Genomic DNA, 23090 nt, shown 5'->3' with positions numbered 1-23090 from the left:
AATATTCAACACAGAACTGAATAGCTGCTTCATAAGCTCTGAGGTAAGGCAGGTGTGTGTCCCCCCCGCCCCCCACCAGCATTGTCCTTTAGAAACGAAATTGCTTAATATCCCAGACTTTGTGACATCTCCTAACAGAGGTGCTCTGTGCAGCACCGCTTTATATTGACTGACCATCATGATGGAAGCCCCACTGCCCCCAAGGAGACCTCAATCACTGCTAGTCATCTGACTGAATCCAGAACAAGGGGGCAAAGAAATTTTACATCAATGTGGTTATTCCCAGGGAATATGACCTCACGATTACAAATGCTGAGTGCCAAAAGCAGTAGGGCACCTAATACATCGTGAAAATCATTATTGTAAATCGACACAAATTAAAAAAGAACCATCTTAATGGTCTAGGAACTGTACTCTCAGCTCAAAGTGAAAGTTTTAGGGACAGCAGCACATATATACTCATAAAATTTCCAGTAAGGACGACGGAAGTAAAGAAAGCACACTCTGAAAAACTGTGTTAAGTGACTCAAAAAGTGGCCCTAGGAAAGGCAAAGACACTTTAGTCCAAGGTCCATGTGAAAAGTTGGATAAACCTCGCTTTGCAAAATGTGAGAGGAAAAAGTTTTTCAAAAAAAAACGTGATGTTTTACATAAGGTGATTCGAAATATGAATCCAACTAACATCAACTCATTGTTTTAAGTAGACGTTTAACTAGTTTATCTGGATCCCCGCAAGTTTGCATATGCAAATTGGCCAAACTTCCTCAGTTTGTCCTCATTGGATCCGGATTACTCTGGGGATTACCTTCTATGCAGACACACTGAGAACTTCCTACGCACCAGGCACTGTTGGAGGATGTGGGGTTTAGCAAATCATCAAAGTAAATGCAACCCTACTCCTTAGGAGCTTACAATCCTCCTGGGGAACCAGTCAAGTCAGCAAAAACCACACGGTGTGGTAAGTGTTGTAGATGTGCTGCTAGAAGGTTCACAGGAGCACCCGGAGAGGTGTCAGATATGAGGAAGTGGGAGAAGACTTCCCGAAGGAAATGCCAGCTACCCAAGACCTACTGAACACAAGTAGGGACTAGAGGTTGGGTCCGGGAGGCAGAGTAAAGGGAAGAGTATGTGCAAAGTCTAGAAATTGATAGCGTGCAACAAATTCTGGGAACCTGGAAAATAGAGCAGTCAGGCTGACCCACAGTCTGCAAGGGAGAGTGGCAGGGGATGAAGCAACCAGGTCAATGTGGGACAATCCCAAAGGACATCCTCAATCACATTCTGGAACTTTGATTTACCCACAAGCAAGGTAGGAGAGTGCCATGTTCAGATATGTGTTCAGAAAGGTCTCCCTGGCAGCACTCAAGAAAGCAGACTGGAAAGGGGTGAGCCTGGCAGCCGGGAGACCGGACTAGAAGCTGCTGTGGTCAGGGGTCAGGGGTGGCCTGGCAGGGACCAGGGCAAGTGGAGAGAAGCATCAGGTCAGGGAACATGAAGGAAGGAGACTGCACAGGACGTGGCTGCTGGGGACGCTGGTTTGGGATGAGGGGCAGGAAGCAGAGTGAAGGGTAAGACCCAGTTCTGGGGGTGCCTGAGTGGCTCAGATGGTTAAGGGGAACACCCAGTTCTGACCAGCACACTCGGGGAGCGAGGAATGGGAGCCCAAGGAGAAAATGTTCAGTTTTGGACTTGTCATATTGGGGTGCTTCCAGGACACCCGAGTGCAAATGTTCTTTAGGTGTGAAAGGCATTGGAGTGCAGCAGGATAGGACTCATCCCGCTGCACTCATGAGCTATGGGACCCATCTGGACTCCAGAAGCAACTGGGGCATGGGCAGGACATACTGGCCCACATGGTGGGTCATGATTTGAGCCGAGGAAGGTAACAGGGGGCTGGAAGTGGAAGGGTGAGGGGATGTGGGTTTTGTTTTCTTTGTTTTAGACTGGAGATATTAGAGGTATTTAAATGCAGGTGGAAGGAAGGAGACTAGAAAGTGAGAAGATAAAAGAGATCGGGGGAAGGAGGGTCTCTAGGAAGCGGGGAGGGGGTGGGACTCAAAGCCTGAGTAGAACAGAGCCGGGGTGGGAGACCTCTCTTCCAGCAGGCAGTCAGCAGTGGACGGCAATACGTCACTGTGCAATCAGTGACCACAGGCACCACAGATGCAGCGGAGAGTGGGCGGGTCTGGGGGCATCTAGTTTCCCAACGGAACAGGAGGCCAGGTGACAGGGTCAAATCCCCCAGGTGCCCTCCCCAAAGGCCACTTCATTACTCGGGCACTCATTACAAAGGTTTTCATTACCATGAGGTCAATATCATAACCCAGGCAAGGGGCTCCATCTCTCGGGGCAGACTCCCATCGCCCATATTCAAAAACCTGATGTATAAGCCCAGGGATGCACATCCAAGTACAAAGAAAAACTGATGTGCCTAACCAGCAAGTTCACTCCAAGCAGAAGACCTACAGGGGAACTAGATCACAATCAGAAAGATGTTAATCACATCAACTGCATGTTTAATGACATCAGTCTGTCCCCAGGCTGACTCTGGGCCCCTAGGAGTGGTGCCTTTGCCAAAGTCTGCCTACTTTTTCTATGCCTCTGGGACTGATCGATCCTCTTTGATGAGCACATTTTTTTTCTTTAGATATGCTAGCAAATTCAATCAGGTTGAGGATTATCTCCTTTGCTATGGAGCCACTCTGTCCCTTCAGTAAAGTGCCTTTTTTGTGTCTAAGCTCATCTGTTCTGGGTGTCATCACCGTCTCCAACAGTGACAACTCCCTTTCACAAAGAATTGGGCAGGCGAAGTTGCAATAAACACTTAGCACGCACTAGGAGGCGTTGACTATAAGCCCCATGAGGGCAGAGGGCCTGCACCTACCTGTTCGATGCTATAGTGCAGGGGAGTGCAAATTTTTCCTACAAAGGGCCAGACAGCAAATGTTCTAGGTTTTGCAGCCAGAAGATCTCCATGGAAAGGACTTAATCCTGTTATTGCAGCACCAAAGCAGCCAGACTCAATGTAAACGAATAGGTGTGGCAGTGTCCTCACCCACCTTGATCAACAAAAGCAGGCTTCAGCCTGTAGGCTGTACTCAGGCCACCTCTCCAGGCCCCTTCCCCCATCCTCAGTGCCAGCACCTAGCACAGCACATATAGAGTGCCCAGTAAATATTTATAGAAAAGAAATGGCTTGTGGGGGGGCGGGGTGGAGGCAGGGGCTGCTCCTGACCAGCTCAGTCAGTCAAGCATGCGACTCTTGACCTTGAGGCTGTGGGTTCGAACCCCACTTTGGGTGTAAAGATTACTGAAAAGTAAAATCTAAAAAGAAAGAAAGAAATGGCTGGCAGTTGTTTACCATGACATCCTTGTTTCTATAAAACTTCCTCCCATACTGGTATGGGAAATGAGAGACTGAAGCCATATAAGGAGGGAGCTAGCATGATTCTCAGAGCTTTCTAAGCATTTACATAAATTCACTAATGGATCATTCTGTGACAAAAGCCAGTCCAGGTGATCAGACTTTAAAAAAAAAAAAAAAAAAAAAGGCCTGAATATCCTCCTTAATTGGGTAGGTGCTTAGGGGATCATGCCCTGGTTTGGAGCCTAAGGCCAGGCCTACAGACTCACATGCTCTAAGCCTTAGACTCCAGTGTCTTGAGGGCAGGTGCCATGTCTCTCTTTCTCCTGCTTCCGGCCAGTACCTCACTCGGAACACCAAGCCACACAGTTCCCACTTGTCTCTGAGGTCATCCAAGAGTCACAGTTTTCCTTTCTATGCTTTAACTATGTTTCCAAATTTTCTACAGCCATAACATTCAGAAACAACAAAGTCAGAATCAATGTTAGACCAAAACCAAAGAGTTATTAATAAAATAACCAAAGCAAGTCATCAGCTTTAGAATATACCTTTCCTCTGTACTGGATAGAAACCTCTTCCTGGCTCTAAACAGGAATCAGGACTTGTGACAAAGAAAAGAGGCAAGAGCAATTCAGTTCTGACTGTACTAAATGCTGCTGTTTGTCCTCTGACTTCTAGGAAAAGATCATTATCCTCTTCGTGGAGCAAATAATTAAGGCTATTTACAAATCCTTCATGTGGGCTCTTGATATGCTGAGGACATTCTCAGTACCCAGGCCTCCGCTGAGGGACAGAAGGGTTTCTGAGTCTACACCAGCCTTGACTTTCAGAAAAGTTGCTCCAGAACCCCTCCAGCTCATTTAAGAACAATACGGAGTGAAGAAAATGTGGCTGCCTCCTAAAAAGCAATTTTTCAAAAACTGACTTCAAAGAATCTAAAATAATGGCAATCTTAACCAAGACTACCTCCTTATTTGGGCAGAAAGATACATTGCTACCTCCATAACTTAAATTGGTTTAAACATCTTATGTTTATTTGTCAAGTATCCAATGATACTGATTGGCTGTCAAACTGGAGGTTTTCAACCCTGGCTGAGGCAGGAACCTTAGAATTACCACACAGTGCTTTCCAAATACAGAGACTCCAGGGTCTTCCCCCAGACTCAGGGCTATGAAGCTGGCAGGGACCAGGATGTGTTCATTCACCACGCTGGAGGCTAGGACAGTGCCTGATGTGAATATATTCAATAAATATTTGCTGAATACAGTGTGTATCATGACTCCCTCTGGGTAAGTTACAAGGAACCAGAGTCTCGAGTTTTAGGAAAATCTACTTTTTACTGCTTTATTCTTTTGTACTGCTTGAATTTTTAACATGGTTAAAAATGGGGTTTTTTTTTGGGGGGGGGGTTCATTTAAAAAATAAATATTATATATAACTAAAATAGCTAAAATAATTGAAATCCTAAGTCAAAATAATTACACCGCTTTACTTAAATATAGGTAATTATAAAAGCCAGCTTGGTAAGATAAATTGTGTCTGTTGTCTTAGTAATATGCTAAGTGATATTGTGAAAGTGAAAATAATACTTGGAAATATTTATTTAGCATTTACAAAGCGCCCAGCAATATTCGAAGTGTTTTAACATATTAACTCACTCTTCTTTCAACATCTCTAAATGGGGAAGGAATGACAGCATCTCACCTTTCTGAGAAGGACATGAGTGCAGGGAGAAACTGAGGCAGCATGCCCAGGGACATTCAGCTGTAAGGTAATGGATGGAGCCGTCTGACCCAGGAACCCAGGTGGATAGTCACTATATCACAACGTCTCAACTAATAGGTAGATTTGGAAACATGGCCTATCCTAAGGCCCTCAACTGATTTAATAAATACATTGTCATAAGAAATTTAAACAAATATTTGTTGATTGAATAAAGTCAAGTTATCCCAGGAAAGCTCAATTTGACTCTTAAAAGTGAATGGGGAAGGGGGGAGGGAGGGCACCCTCAGGACAGCCAGGCAGGGCCAAGGACAGGACAGGTGCCCCCTGGGTTTTGTCCAGTCTGGTTGTGATTTCTGTCCCAGTGAAGTGACATCAGCTCATCTCAATTACATGCATGAGGAGGGCTTTTTGTTTATCCCATAAGATAGCGCCTAGGACGACAGCTGGTGCTTAGTAGGTGCTCAATAGAAACTTGACTGTATGAATGGCACAAATGCTCTATCCTCGCCCTGCTGCAGTAAAAATCTCAGCTATCCATGTGCCAGGCCATTCCTCTGGGCCGGCCCCTGGGCCATGAACTTGATATGAGCTCTTTGAGGGTGGACCCATCACCATCCCCCATTTCCCTTGGGGTGACTTTACAGAGGGCACCCACCAAGGCTCTTGCACTTCTTCATAGGAATAAATCACTCAGTTACCGGCTGAGAGAGGCAGCCACCCTCATAGCCATCAGAACATGATTCAACTGATAGAAACACCATAAAAAGCCCTTGAAGACAGGCCATGCTGAGATCAGACAGGGTGAGTGGCTGTCCCTTGCTCTGTTGGCCCCTTTCGCAATTAAAATATCCGTGTTTTATTTGTCCATCCATTAAACAGCCCACTCCGGATTTCTACTCAGGTCGTGATCATGAGATCAAGGTCTGCATGGGGCTCTGCACTGCGTGGGGAGTCTGCTGGAGATGCTCCCTCTCCCTCTGCCCCTCTCCTCACTCTTTCTCTTAATAATAATAATAAAAAGAAAAAGATCAAAACAAAATGACAAACCCTTTTTATTGCAAAGGGTCTGGAACTGCAGGACAAAGAGTACTACTTCCTCCTCCAAAATCAGCTTTCAAGGGTCACCTGGGTAGCTCAGTGGGTGAGCATCTGCCTGCCTTTGGCTCAGGGCATGATCCAGGGGTCCTAGGATCGAGTCCTGCTAGGGCTCCCCGCAGGGAGCCTACTTCTCCCTCTGCCTATGTTTCTGCCTCTCTCATGAATAAATAAATAAAATCTTTAGAAAAGAAAAAAAATCAGCTTTTGAGGGACACGCTCCAGACACATGCAACCGATGAGAGGGACACGCACGGCGAGGCATTTGCGTGGCTTCTCTTTGGCTTTTCTGGGGCACCAGGTGGGAGCACCTGCCAATTGGACCACAGCCCTCGAGCTGAGAGTCTGGCCTGCAGTCGGGACTGGAACCCCGCAGAGGCGGGACCCTCCGGATCCCCCCCAACCGCTGCAGAGGTGCGGCCCGACCTGGCACCTGGTTGCCTGCTGCACCTGCCGGCAGGGCGCCCCTGGCTCACCCCCTGCACCCCCGGGGGGGCCCTGCCCACACGCACCTTGGATGGTCCTCTTGAAGAAGGCCTTGCAGGCCTCGCAGGAGGCCACGCCGTAGTGGTAGCCGGAGGCGATGTCCCCGCATACGAGGCACAGGCGCTTGGGGATGGCGTTGAGCATGTACTCGCACTTGATGGCCGAGTCCTCCATGAGGCCGCTGGCACAGTCCTCGTAGCCCTTGCGGCAGGGGGTCCCGCCCAGCCCGGCGCCCGCGAACATGGGCGGCGAGTCCAGCCCGTTGGCGTGGGCGCCCAGGGCCAGGCCGAAGCCGCCGCTGGCGTCGGACGAGCCGCTGGGGCTGTGGTGGCTGAGGGCGTCGATGCCCGAGGATGGGCTGGACGGCTCGGTCTTGATGAAGGAGCCGCAGCTGGAGCCCAGGTGCCGGTCGTCGGACATTCTGCTCAGCAGCCTGCGGACACAGAGCGGGCAAGTGAGCTCCGGAGGGCGCGGTGGGTGTGACACCCGCCCCAGGAATTAGCTCTGGGCTCCGGGCACCGCGTGGGCGGGGAGGCTGGGAGGGGCTCAAGGCGAAGGCGTTGGGGAGATAAAATGCTGGCCCCGAAGGTCAATTGGTCAGGACACCGCACAGCCCAGGGCAAGTGTCTGGCATTACCCCCACCCCCCCACACACACACCCCGAACGTTGGGAGTCCTCAAAGAAAAAGAAACTTGATGTTTGATCAATAAACTTCAGATCAAACACCCCAGCTCTCTGCAGATTGCTGGCATGAGGGTGACACAGAGCGGTAACCACTCAAAGTCCTTGGCCCACCTTCCTGCACGACGAGAATACGTGGTGGCTGGGTGTGCAGGGCCCTGGACCAGACACCCTCAGTACTGTGACCCAATAACCCATTTCATCCTGCCCCTCCTGGGGCTTCTGGTAAGCCCAAGCTTGGAGCTCCCCCCCAACCCCCGCCCCCGTGTGCCACCATCACAAAGACTGGGCCTAGAGATGTCAAGCAAGGCACCCAGCCAGGGCAAGAGGCAGGGCTGATGACAAAGGCTGCCCTCTTGGGGTTGGCCTCTGGCCCAGGGCACATTTGGAAAGTGGCTCCAGGCCCCCTCCCTCATGTCCCTTCCTAACCCTTCAGCAGCCTGGCTTCCCAGCCCCACCCGGCCCCAGACACTGTGTCTCCAAGAGACATCACAAGGGGGCCTTCCAACCCCAGCTCCGTGTGTTCCCGGCAGCTTCTTCACCCTAAATCTCAAGCTCTCAGAGTCCCCGCCTCACTCCCAGAGTCAAGGGAGCATTACCAACATGACAGGATCACTGTAAAGGATCAAATGTTTCCCAAAATGAAAGTCCCTCCTCCCAGAACCATGCAGGGTAGGTAAGAAGGCAGGCAAGGTGTGACTCTCCCACAGGGTCCCAGGACAAGGGAAAGAGCCTCTCTCCAAAGGGGCAAGAAAAGTTCACAGCAGAGTGATGAAGGTGGATGTTTAGGGAAACCCAGCTGTGGCTCACACTCAAGACCCCTGGGGCCAGCCAGGACCTGGAGTCAGGAGGCTGCGTCTGGGTCCATCGGCCCCTGACCTGGCCTGGCCATGTGGAGGTAAAGAGGAGCCCGACTCTCAACACTCAGAGAGCAGAGGAAGGAAAGAGAGAAAGTTCCTGGAGAATGAAAAGGGCTAACCGGTCAGCGCTACAGCCCCATTGGCGGAAAGATGGCTCCGGCGGGGAGGGAAGGTCTTCATGCTGGAGGGTCCACTGGGTAACAGCCACTGTCCGACCTCCAATAATGCTCAGAGGGAGCCCCTGTTTCCTGAGCAGTCTATTGAGGAAAGGACTGGTCACCACTAAGGGAAGGGGCTGCTTTGCCACACCCTCAAAGCACCCCCACACCACCAAATGCAATCTCATAACGGGGAGGGGCCTTCGCCACTAACGATTTCATCTTTAGCACGCCTCCCGAGGGGTTGTCCCATCCCTCCACAGTTGAACACGTCCAGAGACAGGGAACTCACTGCCCCATAGGCAGTTCTAATCAGAACCAGGGAGCTGCAGATACAAAGATAAAAGATACATATAAGGCTCCTACTCTCAAGTTTATCTACTGGAATGTAGTGTTTGAAGATAGAGCCTCTCCATCTCTTCTGTTCCAAACCAAATGTACCTGAGTCCCTGAGATGCCTCTCCTACAAGCCCCATGTTTCCCTTACATCGGCAGAGCGTGCCCCAGTTGAGGGTCTCCTCTGGATCCTTTTACAGCTCTGACTGGTGCCCCGTTATTCTCCTGAGTTCCACACGGCCACCTGCCTCCCCTCCGTCGTCCCCCAGCAGGTCCCTGGCATGACCATAGGAAAAACACCATCAGCCTGGCAGGGCATCATCCAGACAGAAAATCCACCCAAGCAGGCACAAGAGCACTTTTGGGTGACCTCCCCACAGAAAAGAGCCGACCAAGGGCCCTTTTACATGCAATCCCCTGCTGCTCACTGCTCCAGGCTCTGCAGGTCACAGAATACCCCAGGCCCTCTGTGATAAGCCCTGGCTGGGTAGACAGCAACCAGACCCTAGCCCTCATCCCCACCTCTCCCCAAACTCAAGAGAATTTGAGATTTCGGGATGCCTGACATAAGCAGGAATTACAGCAACTACAGTAGTCCCCCCAGTTCCTTATCTGCGGTCTCAGTGACCCAGAGTGAACCGGTGACCCTCAGTGACCCTCAGTGACCTGGGAACATCGGGTCGGTAGCACTACGTCACAATGCCTACATCATTCACCTCACTTGGCCTCCTCACACAGGCCTTTTATCATCTCATCTTCAGAGACTCCAGGGCTGAAGGAAGCAAACTTGACCCTGACCTCTGAGTTGCATGGAAATCCAGCCACTAATTTGTCGCCTGCATCCCAGCTGTGCATGGAGTTGGGGGTGGGGATGGAGGCTGTTGAGGGTTTCACTCCTACAGTCATCCCTCCCATGACCATTATTTTGGTGCCCCACCCACAGTGTCTTTTCTAAGGAGAGTCAACGCCTCTTTCAGGCACCTAATACGTGCCAAGTGCTGGCCAGAGAACGAGACAGGTCCTGATAAGCAGAGCCCACCAGACAGGTCCTGATAAGCAGAGCCCACCATCTCAAGAAGCTCAATGGCTCTCTGAAAGGGCAGATGCTAAACATACACAAGTGTGCAGAGCACCAGATGGGGCCAGGGGGTACTATGCTCACCAGGGCTCCCCTGCTGTGCCCCACTGGTCTTCCTACATTCATTCACTCACTCATTCATTCATATTTGCAGACAGAATGAAGAGACCTTGCAAGTGGGGCCCACAAGTCTGCATTTTCAGGTGGGTTTGCTTTAGCAGCCCAGATGTGTGACTCTTGGGGGCATCAAGTTTGAGTACCATGGGGATGATGCAGCCTGAAGCCTGACATGAATCTGGTATGAGAGAAATGAGATAAAGCAGTAAGAGAGAGAGAGGGAAGTTTGTGGGGGGCAGAGAGGAGAGCTGAGACCCCTCACCTCCCTGCCCCCTCCACTCAGTCCATGAAGCCCAAGGCACACAGAGTGAAGGCTGAGGGCAGGAAGTCCAGGAAAAGAAAGGAAACTTCCAACAGCAACTGTGCAGGGAGAAGAGAGAAATCGGAGCAGGGTTTACCAGGCTTCTTAGTCTACTCTGCAGGGGCAGCCCCGTCTCCTCCAGCAGCTTTGATCTGGCCCTACTGACATTTGGGGCAGGGGAGTTCTTCACTGTGGGGCCATGCTTTGCACTTGCACTGCAGGTTGTTTCCAAGCATCCATGTCCTCTGCCCACTAGATGCCCATAGCACCCTGCTCCCTGCCCCAGAGAGAACAACCGAAACCTCCAGACATTGCTGAATGTTTCCTGGGGGATAATCCCCCACAGATGAGAACCACTGACATAGATCTATGAGGAAGGAAGAGGGCCAGGGGACCTGGGAGCACAGAGTTGGGCCAGTGAATGGTGCAGGTCTGAGACAAAGGGGATCAGAGCAGAAGGGCCAGAAGGAAAGAGGATTGGGTGGGGGGAGCCAAGAGAAGCATGGTGGCTTCTGGGGGTGCAGGCCCAGGGTAGACCAAAGGAAGGAACAAGAAAGCCAGGGGATTGGAGAGGGGGTCAGGGAAGATATCAGAGGTATAGCCTGGTCGCCAAGGCCCATGAGGATGCAGCGCAGGGTGGGTGCCCAGATGGCCTGCAGGGAGGGCGCAGCCTTGGGATGGGGGGAGGTGGCTGACACTTCACTCTGGGGAGGAAGGGGTCACATCGAGTCCATCATCTGTGGTTGGCTGGGACCCAGTTCCCAAATGGGTCGATGACTATCGACTTCATGGGAGGGGACAGAGGCCCCATCTAAGCAGGCTTTGAAAGAGCAGCAGTCAGTGGTTGAAGGCCCTGGAGGCATCACTGCCCCTGTGACCCATGGGTAACAGAAGCACAGATAGAGCTGTCCTGGCCTTAATTTCACCACTGTCTGATTAGGCACGGCCCCCCTCCCGCCCCAGCCAGCTCTCTGCCCCTGGCCCCTCCAGCACCCAGTGTAAAGCCCTGTGCCCCAGAGTGGCCTGCCCTCCTGGCTGCTTGAGCTCACCAGGCAGGACGGGTGTGGGGGGGTGGGGTGGGAGACACTCTGCTGGACAACGAAGTGGGTTGAAGATCTTCCTCATACCCAGACCAAAAGAATCCTGGAGATTCTGAATGAAACTCCAACTGCTGAGCTATTTTGCTACGGATCTGTAGAGCTGGAGAAATCCCAGTGTGCCGGCAAAAGACAAAGCTGGAATCTCAGAGGTCTGGCCCCCTCGCAATGGCCTGCTGGTGGGCAGGCAGCCGGAGGGAAGCTTCTAGAAAAACAGAAGCTCATAGAGGGAAGGGGTTTGGACTGGCCTGCTTGGCCTTGGGCCGGGCCTGCTCTCCTCTGTGGGATAGAGCCCATCCCCCCTACCCACAAGGATCCGGATCCGGGTCACGTGCAGAGGGGCTGTGCTCCCAAGGCTGTCTTGGCTTTGTGCTGAGACCGCACGTGTAAGAGCAAAAACAGCAGCTCTGTCACTTAAGGGTTGAAGCCTGCCCTCTGACATCAGATGATCCCAGCTGTCACTGTCTCTCAGCCTGAGTGCTCATCTGTAAAATGGGCTCAGTCATAGCACCTCCTTCATAGGGTTGTGTTGTCTGAGTATGAAGTATTGGAGGCAACACACGCGGCCCAAGCTGGTGCTGAGCAGGTACTCTGGGCCGCTGGCCACTGTTGTGATTCTCCCAGGAAACCCCTTCCAGAAAACCCAGCACCTGGCCACCAGCAAAGCTCTTCCCCCAACCAAGTCCCTAGATAGAGATTCCATAAGGAACTTGCCATTTGCCAGGACTGGAGAGTGGTTTGTTAGGCAAATTAAGAGAATAAATAAGCCTGAAACGGGAATCCACTATAGAGAAGAAAAATGGTTTCTGAACACTTGAGAGACTCTTATGTACATTTCCATAATTAATTCGTTAACCAGGGGCCACCGAGCTATTCATTATAGCAGACCCTCAGACCCTCCAGCAAGGCTTTACTTGTTATGAACCAGCCCCTCAAGGAACCTGAAAGTAGCACAGCTAAACTCCCTTTAAAAATTTTTAAGAATGCAAAAAAAAATTTTTTTACAGAATGCAGAAGGAGCCTTTAACAGGGGGAGAGGCTGGGGAGGGCTGCTTGGCTGAATGTGAATAACTGTCCCAGCTTCCTGTTGGGATATGGATTTGTGGGCACTTATTACATGGGAGGGAGGGAAGGAAGGAAAAGAAGGAAGGAAGGAAGGAAGGAAGGAAGGAAGGAAGGAAGGAAGGAAGGGAGGAAGGGAGGGAGGGAGGAAGGGAGGAAGGGAAGAGGGAGGGAGGGAGAAGTGGCCAATGGTGACAAGTATTAGGAATCAAGGATTATAATTAATCCAATCCTGTACATATGAGGTCCAATAATTATATACTTTTTTTAAACTCACATATTTCTTTAATTCAAACCATTTTCCCCCGAGTAGTCTGAATCACCTCTTTTAGTAAAAAGCATTTTCACAGCTCCCGGTGATCGAAATCTTGCATATGTGTATCTTCCAACAGTGGACCCATTTTCCTGGACAGACACACCAGCACAGCTAGGAGTCAGTGGGCTGTAAGTTCTCCAGGATTCTGCTGCCCACCCGGTGACAGGTAGCTGAGGAACCAAAGCCCCAAGAAGCTGTGATTCTCGAAGTTACTAACGAAAGAGCCAGGCTGGTTGGGGGGCTGCCTGGGGTTTGAGAGGCACAGCGAGTGGTGACTCAGGCAGCGGCCCGCCTGCCACCCTCCATCTGCCACGACACTACCACAGCACCGCTCTGGTGGCACCTTGATTTGATCTGGTCTCCTCCAGGGAGACTTTTCCTAACCCCCCTCGTCCCTTCCTCCCCGTGGAGCCCTCTCCGGGACCCAGGACCGCAAAATGACCCAATGGCAAAGTGGCTTCAGTGCGAGCCTGCCTTCCCCTGCGTGCTGAAGCTACGGCAGAAATCTGTAATTAAGCATCTTGTCTTAGAAAGATTAGTCAAAACCAGGCTGGTCCCGGACAACTGATTGAAATCTCGTTCCACACAAATTACGGTGTGGAAAATAATGATGGGTAATTAGTGCCTTTCAATCGGAGCCTTTTATCCCTGATTTTCCAGGCTGCATCCATCATAATGAGAAGAGAGACGCTCTGCCGAAGCAGGGACAGACAAGGGGACGTGGAGCAGCCGCCCTGGGACAGCCCGGAGGGTCCCTGCACTGGCCGAGCTCGGCCCACTGCTGACAGCAGCTCTGGGCAAATGAGTCACAGGGGACCCCTCTGGGGAGGCCCAATTCTCAACCTCAGCCTTCCCCACGATCCTCTTAGTGCAGTGCCCCCAAGCAGGACCCAGAGATGGCTCCTCCTTGGGTCTTCCTGGTCAGCTCTGGGCTCTAGACACCACAACAGGGAGTGTCTGGAGGAAGGACAGCATCACAGTTTTGGGGGATGCCCCCCAACGAGCCACCAGCATCCTTCCTTTCCACAGCTACTGGAGATCTGATATCTTTGAATTTATCTGAACTCTGCTTGAGCCTGATTTTATTTTCGCCCTACGTCAAGCCACGATGTGGTAAAAACCTCCCACCTACGGTCACTAAACACATCTGGCAACTTCCAGATGGCACTTCATCCTCACAGGAGCCACGGTGCTAGGCCATGGAGCTTAGTGGTTGGAGCTGGACTGCCTGAGTTTGAATTCCGGCTCGGTCCCTTCTGGTGTATTTAACCCTTCTGTGCTTCAGTTTCTTCATCTGTAAAATGGGGATGAGAATTATCATAGTCATGTCATAAGGTGGTCTCGAGGATGAGCGAATTAATATAGAAAAGAGCTTAGAATCGTGCCTGGCACACAGTAAGTGCTCAATAAATAAATGCTAGCCGAAGTTACAGCAGCCCTCTTTTGGGGATGAGATGGCTTCCACTTAGGGTCCCTTATATACCCAATCCCACTCCAAGCAAGGCTGCTTAGTCTCTCCTCCTCCCAGCATTCAACCATCCGGGCACCTACGTATCCACCACTTAATCATGCATTTGTATGCCTCTCTGCATGCTCGAACTTCCACCCAGAAAGTCCCTTTTCAGGCAAAGGGGCTCCTTATTCAGGCTCTACCAGAACCAACTATCAAAACTAACTAGCCTCTCTCCTAGGAACTGACACCCAACTCCAATATTCTCTGTCTCTTACTGGCATGAACATGACCATGCTCACACGCACGTGCACGAACACACACACCCACACACACACACACACACACAGACGGAGTTCCCAACCACAGGAACTGCCACGTTCTTACAGACCTCTACACCACTGGCCCAGCCGACTGACCCAGGGGTGTGCACCTGACCCGAGTTGGGCCAATGGGTCCCTCCCATGAGCTGTGTGCTGTCCAGGCTGCCTCGCCAGGAACAGAAGCAGTAAGATGGACAGCTCAAGAGTGAACCAGGTCACACTTCGCACCAACATGCAGCGAGGGGGAAGAAAATAGAAGCTGGAAGCAGAGAAGGGTGCTGGCTAGGGGCAGAGTCCTGGGAGTCCTGGTCAAAAACCCAGCAGCACCTCTGCCCAGGTGGGTGAGCACAGTCTGGCTCCCTGACACAACGGCCCACATGAGGGGCATTCTGATACTTAACCAAGAGAGGAATTCGCATACCATCTCATCCATTCATCCACTCCCTCCCTCTCTCGGCCATTCCATTATGATTCCTTGGCTATCTACTGGGTGCCAGCCACTCTTCTAACCCTGGGGATGGATTATTGCACAAAGTGGACAGCTTCCTGCCCTCAAGGAGTGACTACTGTATCTCGTTGACCTTAAGCTACACCATCTTTTCATATTTTATTTATTTTCATGCAAACATGAATGCATCTTGAGTGCATCTTGAATCGATGGTATGCTCTAGTTTAATTTGATTAGTGGCTCCAAGAATAATGGTGCCTGTAACAATAGATGATGACATGGATTCAATGGAAAATGATAAATAAGTATAGCTGAGACTGCTATGAGTTCACCAAAAGCAATTTCATTTCTTCCCAGACATCAGGGAGACTACATTTCCCAGCCTTCTTTTCGATGAGCTGCGGACATCAAGTAGGTCCCAGCCAATGGCATGTGGGCAAAATGATGTCAGCCACTTCCTTATCTGGTCCATCAAAATCTCCCAAGGTACTCCCCGCCCTGCACCCCCTGCTCTGTCTTCCCCCATTGGGGGGCCATGCAGGATCCAGGCAGATGGTCCAGGAGGGGGCCCTGGGGCCCTGAGGGATGGCAGAGCCACAAACTGGAAGGAGCCTGGGCCCTTGAATAACCTCATGAAAGGCTACCTGTCAAGCAAAATATCATACGGGCAAGCTGGAAACATCTACTGTGTTAAGCCACTGAAACAGTGGGGTTGCATGTAATAATAGCTACTGTGAGCCACCTTACCTCACACAGCATGTAAACAACCAAAATAGTATACACTCAGTTAGTGATTGGTGCAGGGGAAGGGGACAGATGGGAGGATGGGGCAGCGCCAGATAGGCTGGCCAGACAGAGGAGGTGACAGTTAAGCAGAGCGAGAGGGAGAGAGGCGCTCAGGGAAAGCGCTCTGTTGGAAGAAGAGTAGGGAGGTGGGGAGAGGAAGGCAGGGCCCTCTTCCAGCCAGAGGCATTCAGAGCAGACCAGGACCTCAAAAGGCCTCTGATCTGTCCCTGGCTGCCTGCCTTTGCTAAAGATCCCAGGGAAGAGGAGATCCCTCATTCAAGAGGCAGCTGTTCCCATCTTCTGACCACTTGGGAGTGTATTTAAAAAAAAAAAAAAAAAAGTTCTTTATCAAGAGCCAAAATACTTTTCTTTGGAACTTCCAATTACAGTTTATACAACCCTCTCAGGACCTACAGAACAAGTCTGACCCCCCTCACCCCTCCATATGACAGCCTTCCTGATTGCTGAAGGCAGCTTCCTGCTCCCTGAGGAACCCTGTCCTCATGAGGAGCAGCATCCCCTAGTCCTGGACTCACCCCTGATCACATTTTGTCCTCCTTGGAGAATAACTCATCTGTTCTCTCTGCTCCTCACGAAGAGGAACACCAGAACAACAGAGCACAGCCTTCCAGGTCCATTCTGATAGGTACAGAGCAGAGCAGTACTCCTATTCTTCTCATCTTTGACACTATACCTCTGTTGATGCAACCTAAGACTGAGGGAGCATGCAAGGTGCGCGGCTCACACTGCTGACCTCCCTGCTGCTCCTTACACAATCACACACCTGGGTCTCGTTTGTGCATTACTGTGGCTAGGCTTACCTCCCACTTCCCCACGTGTGTGCCTGTAGGGCAGTGTGCAGACCCAGGGAGGGGGACAAGTCTTCCAGACACCACCTGGCTAAGGCAAGGGGCCTTCCCCATGTGGCTTTGTGCACTGCAGGGATGACACAGGAGGCCTGGGGCTCCCAGCACCCTTTCGTCATCCAGACTCAATTTTTTTAGTCCTTGTACCAATGGGCAGCCTGGGCAGATGACAAAGAAACATCTTAACTCAGCTGGACAGGTGGGGACCTGGCACCAAAGCCAATTGGGAACCTGCTTCTGACCCCTGTAATGCTGGTGAGCGTGCCCACCTGCCAAGGCCCTGCTTCCTGCCAGGCAAGGGACCACATGCATTATGTCCCTTGTAACAACCTGTGGAGGTAGGTACTATCATTTCCCCATTTTGCAGAGGACCTAAATATCTTGCCAGGGGTCCCAGGGCCAGAAAGTGCCAGAGTTACAAGGCCAAAGGGATTAAGTCACAATACTCCTCTGCTCAAAACAGCCAGGGGCTTCCATCCCACTTTCCATCCCACTGCCAGGAAAGCAGGAGTCCTCACCACAGCTCAGAAGGCCCCCAGGATCCAACCCCACCACTAGAGATGCTGTCACCTGCTTGCTCTGCCCTGTGCTCACTCTGTGGCAGCCACACTGGCCCCCTAGCTGTTTCGTTTCTTTTTTTTTTTAAGATTTTATTTATTTATTTATTCATGAAAGACAGAGAGGCAGAGACACAGGCAGAGGGAGAAGCAGGCTCCATGCAGGGAGCCCGACGTGGGACTTGATCCCGGGTCTCCAGGATCACACCCCAGGCTGCAGGCGGCCCTAAACCGCTGCACCACGGGGGCTGCCCGCCTGGCTGTTTCTTGACAGCACCACTGAGTTCCCACCGCAGGGCCTCTGCCCTTTGTACTCGAGGGCAGGGGCTGTGTCTCTTTCCTTCTGTTCCCTCTGGCTAGAACACTCCAGGCACACAGGCTCCATAAACATTGATTGAGTGAACAAATGAACGAAGAGGTCTGAGAGTTGGGTGGGATAGGAGTCCCTAAGCCCTGCACCCAATCAGGATGGGACAGGCCCAGGCCTGAGCCATAGCACAGTACCACAGTCAGAGCAAGGAATCCAGCCAGTGTTATAAGAGCAGAACCCAGAGACCCAAGTCCAACAATCCCTGATGAAGGAACCTAAAGGATCAACCTCACCATCAGTGCCCATTGAATTCCACCAATCCTGGTTTAAAGATTTTAGGAAGGAAGTATGGATTTTTCTTACTTTGTTGTTCTTGTTTAAGTACTCAAAATCATGTAATGTGTTTATAAGAAAGGGACACCTGGGTGGCTCAGCGGTTGAGCAGCTGCCTTTGGCTCAGGGTGTGATCCTGGGGTCCTGGGATCGAGTCCCGCATCGGGCTCCCGGCATGGAGCCTGCTTCTCTCTCTGCCTATGTCTCTGCCTCTCTCTCTCTGTGTCTCTCATAAATAAATAAACAAAATCTTTAAAAAAAAAAAGTTTAAAAAGATATTTTAATAGAAAAATCAATGTAATTTATAAAAACCTTTAAAAAGTAGGGTTGGGAAATCTTGCCTCGACATCAGAGCCAGAGCCCTGACTCCATACAAGTGGGAAGGGTTCACTGCCACTCCCCGACCGCAGGGCTCAGGCGTGAGGGTCACACACTCAGGTCCCCTGGGTTTGGATCCTGGCTTTGTCACTTACTAGTCGTGCAACCAGCCTCTCCATACCTGTTTCCTCGTCTGCAAAATGGGTCACATCAAGATACCCACCTCAGAGTTTCTCTGAGGGTTAAATGACACAATCAATGCAAAGCCCCTACTGAAGCACCTACACGCAGTGAGTGCTCAATAAACACAATGCTGTGGTTCCTCAGCTCTCCTGGGAGCAGGTCCTTCCAGGCACAGCAAGTGGGGTGGGTGGTGGGTGGGGGGTGGTGTCTGACAACGCACAGGGTCTCAGGTATCTCCTCTGTGGACTGGATACAAGAAGAAAAATGAAGAAAGGGGAAAGCTCCTTGGCCCTTTCCTAATCTGAGCTGGTGGGGGTCGGGATGGATTCACCAGCCTTGCCCTTGGAAATGCTGTCACTTATCACACAGGACTTCTCCAGATGGGGCATTCTGACTATTGATCTGGTAAATAAACAGCCTGCTGGCTCGATCAAAATGTTATTTTGCATTTCAATCACTGCTCACTAATGCAACCTTCATCCCACCAAGATGCTGCTGGCAATGACACCAGCCCTGCCACTGGCTTGAGAGGTGGAGCCAACCTCTGACTGTGCAGAATGGGATTGGGGAGCCCTCCCTCCCTGAGAAGTCTGAGCAGGCATGGGGAACACAGCTGTTCTTGGGGAGGGGAGGGAGGACGATGAAAAGAAATGTCCTTGTGAGTGGAGATCGGAGGGGCCGGGCTGCTGTCATGCCTGCCAACAAGGCCCTGATGGCGGCAGGTGTGTCAGGGGGGACACACCTAACCTAGCCGGTAGCCCCCTGGGACCTCAGGGTCAGGCCTCGGTGCCCCCACTGCTTTACTAAATGGCCTTGGCCATATCACTACTCTTGTCTGCATCTCAGCAGCTATACTGGTATATGGGATCCAAAAAAACTACCCTCTTCGCTTGAGGTTGTTGTAAAGACTCTGAGAAAACAGACATGAAAGCCTTTGGAGAACAAAAAAGGACAGTAACGCTGCTGTATTATTTAATGGAATCAAAACACTGAATTTCCTTCCTTGCTAAGCACTTACTGTGTACAAAGTGGCTAACACATAGAAGCTTAGTGAATCCTGACAATAACTCTGGATTTTTTAGTCCTATTTTACAGAGGGGAAAAAAATCTATTGAGGCCCACTGAAGTTGAGGCACACGGGTTCGATGGTCCATTGAAGGGTCACGTCTTGATCTCTGATCCATCCTAACACCCATGTCTAGGAATTCAGCCCCTCGGGGTGCCACCCACCTCTACAAAGATCAAGGCCAGCCACCAGGACCAGCAGGCGAACACAGCCTGCTCAGAAGATACTCGGCTATTCAGAAATGTGAACACCTGACCGATGATGGAGGATCAGCAGAAACGATGTCACCTAGAACTAGAAGAATTCCCAGGGCCACATCATCCGTGTGCAGACCTATGGGGCAGGTCAGGAGGGTGGAGGAGGGGGGTGGCCTGTGAGCCCTGAATATAGAAAGTTCAATGTACATGGGATAAGAACCCCCCATATCAAGGGAATGGCAGCTATAGGCCCCAGGAGCCCCTTCTGGAAAGGACTACCCACCCTTCCAACCTTTGCATGCCTTGATAGAATTAAGGATAAATTTTGGCTTTTTGGTCTAGATGCCAAAACTGTCTATATTTTTTTTCCTTATCTCACATACACACACACACACACACACACACACACACAAAAGGGCAGAACTGCATTTTTATAGTTTACATTTCTGGATTTTTTTTGTTTTGCTTTTGTTTTTAAACAAACAGCACAAGGGTCTCCTGAGTTCTTACTACTTCTGGTAGAAAAAGCCTAACGACTGGTCTGGCTTGTGCCCCAGCTCCGAGACTGTGTGTCCTTGAGATAGTTACTTGCCTTCTCTGGTCTCAGTCATTCTATTTCCCTTTCGGAAAAATGGAGACAGCCTTAGCCATCTGCCAGAGAGGCCTGAAGACACATGACACAGGAGGTGACACAGTGGGCCCTGTAGAAGAAAGCGGAACACTTGGTCCTGAGATTTACCTGGGAAGCTGGATGCCTGTTTCACAGGTAACTTAAGGGTTAAAAATGAAATCACCTAAAGAAAAAAATCCACATTACAAAATGAAACACTGCCTATAATACAATGGCCTGAGATCAATATGACATGTAAAGACTGGGAATCCATAACTCTCCAGTCTCCCGCCCTGATGCGTCTGCCTAGCCAAACTCCAGTCCTCCGGCCCCCACGACAGAACCCCTCCAGCCCAGGACCAGAAGAACAGGGCTACTGCTCGCACATGCACCCGACAGGTGCCGGCCCAGCCAGCGCAGCCGCTGGCCAGCTCAGCCAGGCCAGGTTGGGAGGAGCAACACACCTGGGCCATCCCCAGTCCACGTTCAAGTTTCTGCTCTGTCCCTTCCTTCCTCCAAGACCTTCAGCAGGTTCCTGATGACCTTTTCTAGGCCTCGGTTTCTGCATCTCCAGAGCAGGGAAAACCCATCCTTGCAGCCTCATGGAGTTATTAGAAGGATCAAATTAAGAATGTCATTTTCAAAAGCTTTGCAAAGTGTCGGCCTCCTGCAAAGTTGTCACACCCTGTGGCCTTTCACAACTGGCTCCTGGAGAGGAGGTGAACAAGGTCTCTGGGATAATCAGTGCCACCAGGCGCCCACCCACGCATGAAACTGGAACTGAAACCCAGTTGATGAGTACTTACTCGGCTACCCAGTTGACCTTGGGGGGGGCCCTGGGAGGTAAGTATTCTTACCCCCCACTGTAAGGGTAGGTTTCCTTGTGAAATGTTGTTTCGTGGGCCGGGGTCAGGGGCCGATCCCAGGCCCCTCGGACTCCTAGGTTCTGAGCTAGATCTCCCCATCTCATGGCTTCTCAAAAGCAGGATTCCAAAAGGAAACAGAGTTTAAAAATGCAAAAGCAGAATATCTGACCAGCATGCATCCCAACTGTCAAGGTCACGGAAACTAAGGAAGGTCTGAGAAACTGTCACAGACCAGAGGAGATTAAAGACGCAGGACAACCCAGAACAGTGCAGGATTGTGGGCTGGATCCTGGAAGATGGAGGACAACAGTGGGAACGGGAATCAAATCTGGATCCAGCACAGAGTTGTTTTTTTTTTTTTTTTTTTAAGATTTATTTATTTATTCATGATAGATAAAGAGAGAGAGAGAGAGAGAGAGAGAGACAGGTAGAGGGAGAAGCAGGCTCCATGCCAGGAGCCCAATGCGGGACTCCAGGATCGCGCCCTGGGCCAAAGGCAGGCGCCAAACCGCCGAGCCACCCAGGGATCCCCCAGCACAGAGTTTAGAGGATAGTAATGTACCAATGTCAGGTCTCTCCATTGTGGCAAATGCACCACGGTCACATAAGCGATCAGTGAGAGGGAAAATCGCACAGGTGCGCACAGGGACTCACTGTGCCATCCCTGTGGTTATTCTGTAAATGCAAAACTACTCCAATAAAAAGTTTTTAAAAATTGGAAAAAAACAAAAAACAAAAAGCTCCCCCTTTGCCTTTTGAAAAAAAGGTGAAAAAGCCATGCATGCTGACCTGTTTGCAGGAGGCATTTACATTCTGACCCCCTAGGTGCCTCCTTCTCAGCCAGAAGTCTCTGAACTGAGGCTTGCTCTTCCTTAGCTCTGCCCTCTGTGCACATGAGTCCACTGCCTAGAACACTTTGTCCTCACTCCATCAGAGGTCACAGTGTGGCCCTATCGGCCTAGTCATACAGATGATCAAACACTGAACCCCTTACCTCATTCCTACTGATTTAGACTGAGATTGTTCATCAGACATAAAAAGTCACATGCTTGAAGTGTAGCCTCTAGTATTTACTTCAAACACACACAGACACGTGTGTACACACGTGCACACACATGCAAACACCACTGGAAACAGTCTCAATGTTGGTGAATAATGCTACATCCACTGGGGGTGAACTGCTGAGGTGTTGATACCAGAGGAATTGGAAGACAATGGAAGAACACTTTGAGAATAGAATCCAGTCCCAACTCTGGTCTGCAAAGCCCCGGGGGCGCTAGCCCTGGCTGCCTTTCCAACATCACTTTCCCCTCTTCTCCCCTTGTTCCAGCCACATAGGCCTCTTTCTCTTTCCCAAGTACTCCAAGGGCATTACTACCCCAGGGCCTTTGCACCAGCTACACATATACACAATATATAAAGGGTATACATGGAAAATAGTGTGCAAAAACGAAAAGAGAAGTGCAATTTGGGGAAATCAGCTGAACTTTTTTAAAACTTTTCTCAAAATATTGCATATTATAACATGGTGTGAAACTGTACAAAGAGGACACTCTTTGATGTTGTTCAGACTCATTTCAATGTCTACTTCTCCCACTCACTGTGTGACTTCAGGTGAGCCACTTAGCGTCTCTGAGCTTCAGGTGTTTCATCTGTAAAACTGCTATGGCATTCCCTTATTCAGAGGGCTGGCGTGAGGATTAAGGAGAAAAGGAGAGGAACGTCTTGAGGGACAGTACCTGGCACACAGTGGGGTAGAGGTGGGGGCTTCCATTAAAGGTCCCTTCCCCCCACTGGTCTGTTCAGTTTTGTTTTCTATCATTTGTTTCTCTTTTGAACTGAACCCATAGGTCATCCCCTCTACAGCTCTCTAGATTTAGGGCTCCCTTCTCAAACCCTGTTTATCTTAGGACACAGTTATAAACATTAAACTTCCTGCTTGTTGGGCTTCCCCTGCCACTCAGTTCCTAGATGGCAGGAGCCTCACCTTGCTCACATCTGAATCCCACAACACCTGCCTAAGGGCTGGGTACAGGGCAAGCTCTCAGTGATGCTGGATACATGAAGGAATGATTCACAGATTGGGGATGAGTAGAGTT

General features: G+C 50.6%; 1 protein-coding gene across 2 annotated transcripts in view; it reads right to left on the bottom strand.

Moving 5' to 3' along the window:
• ESRRB (estrogen related receptor beta) overlaps positions 1-23090 on the bottom strand; it is a 169579-nt gene that overhangs the window by 47763 nt on the left and 98726 nt on the right. For both annotated transcript variants that reach the window (XM_072762082.1, XM_025996475.2), the window contains exon 2: positions 6698-7104. In XM_072762082.1, coding sequence (XP_072618183.1) covers positions 6698-7104 — 407 coding nt within the window. The remainder of the gene's footprint in view (positions 1-6697; positions 7105-23090) is intronic.

Source organism: Vulpes vulpes, chromosome 6 (assembly GCF_048418805.1).
Source record: "Vulpes vulpes isolate BD-2025 chromosome 6, VulVul3, whole genome shotgun sequence".
NCBI classification, from domain to species: Eukaryota; Metazoa; Chordata; class Mammalia; order Carnivora; family Canidae; genus Vulpes; species Vulpes vulpes.
Note: the sequence above shows the minus strand (reverse complement) of the source record. Positions and strands in the feature narration are given on the sequence as shown.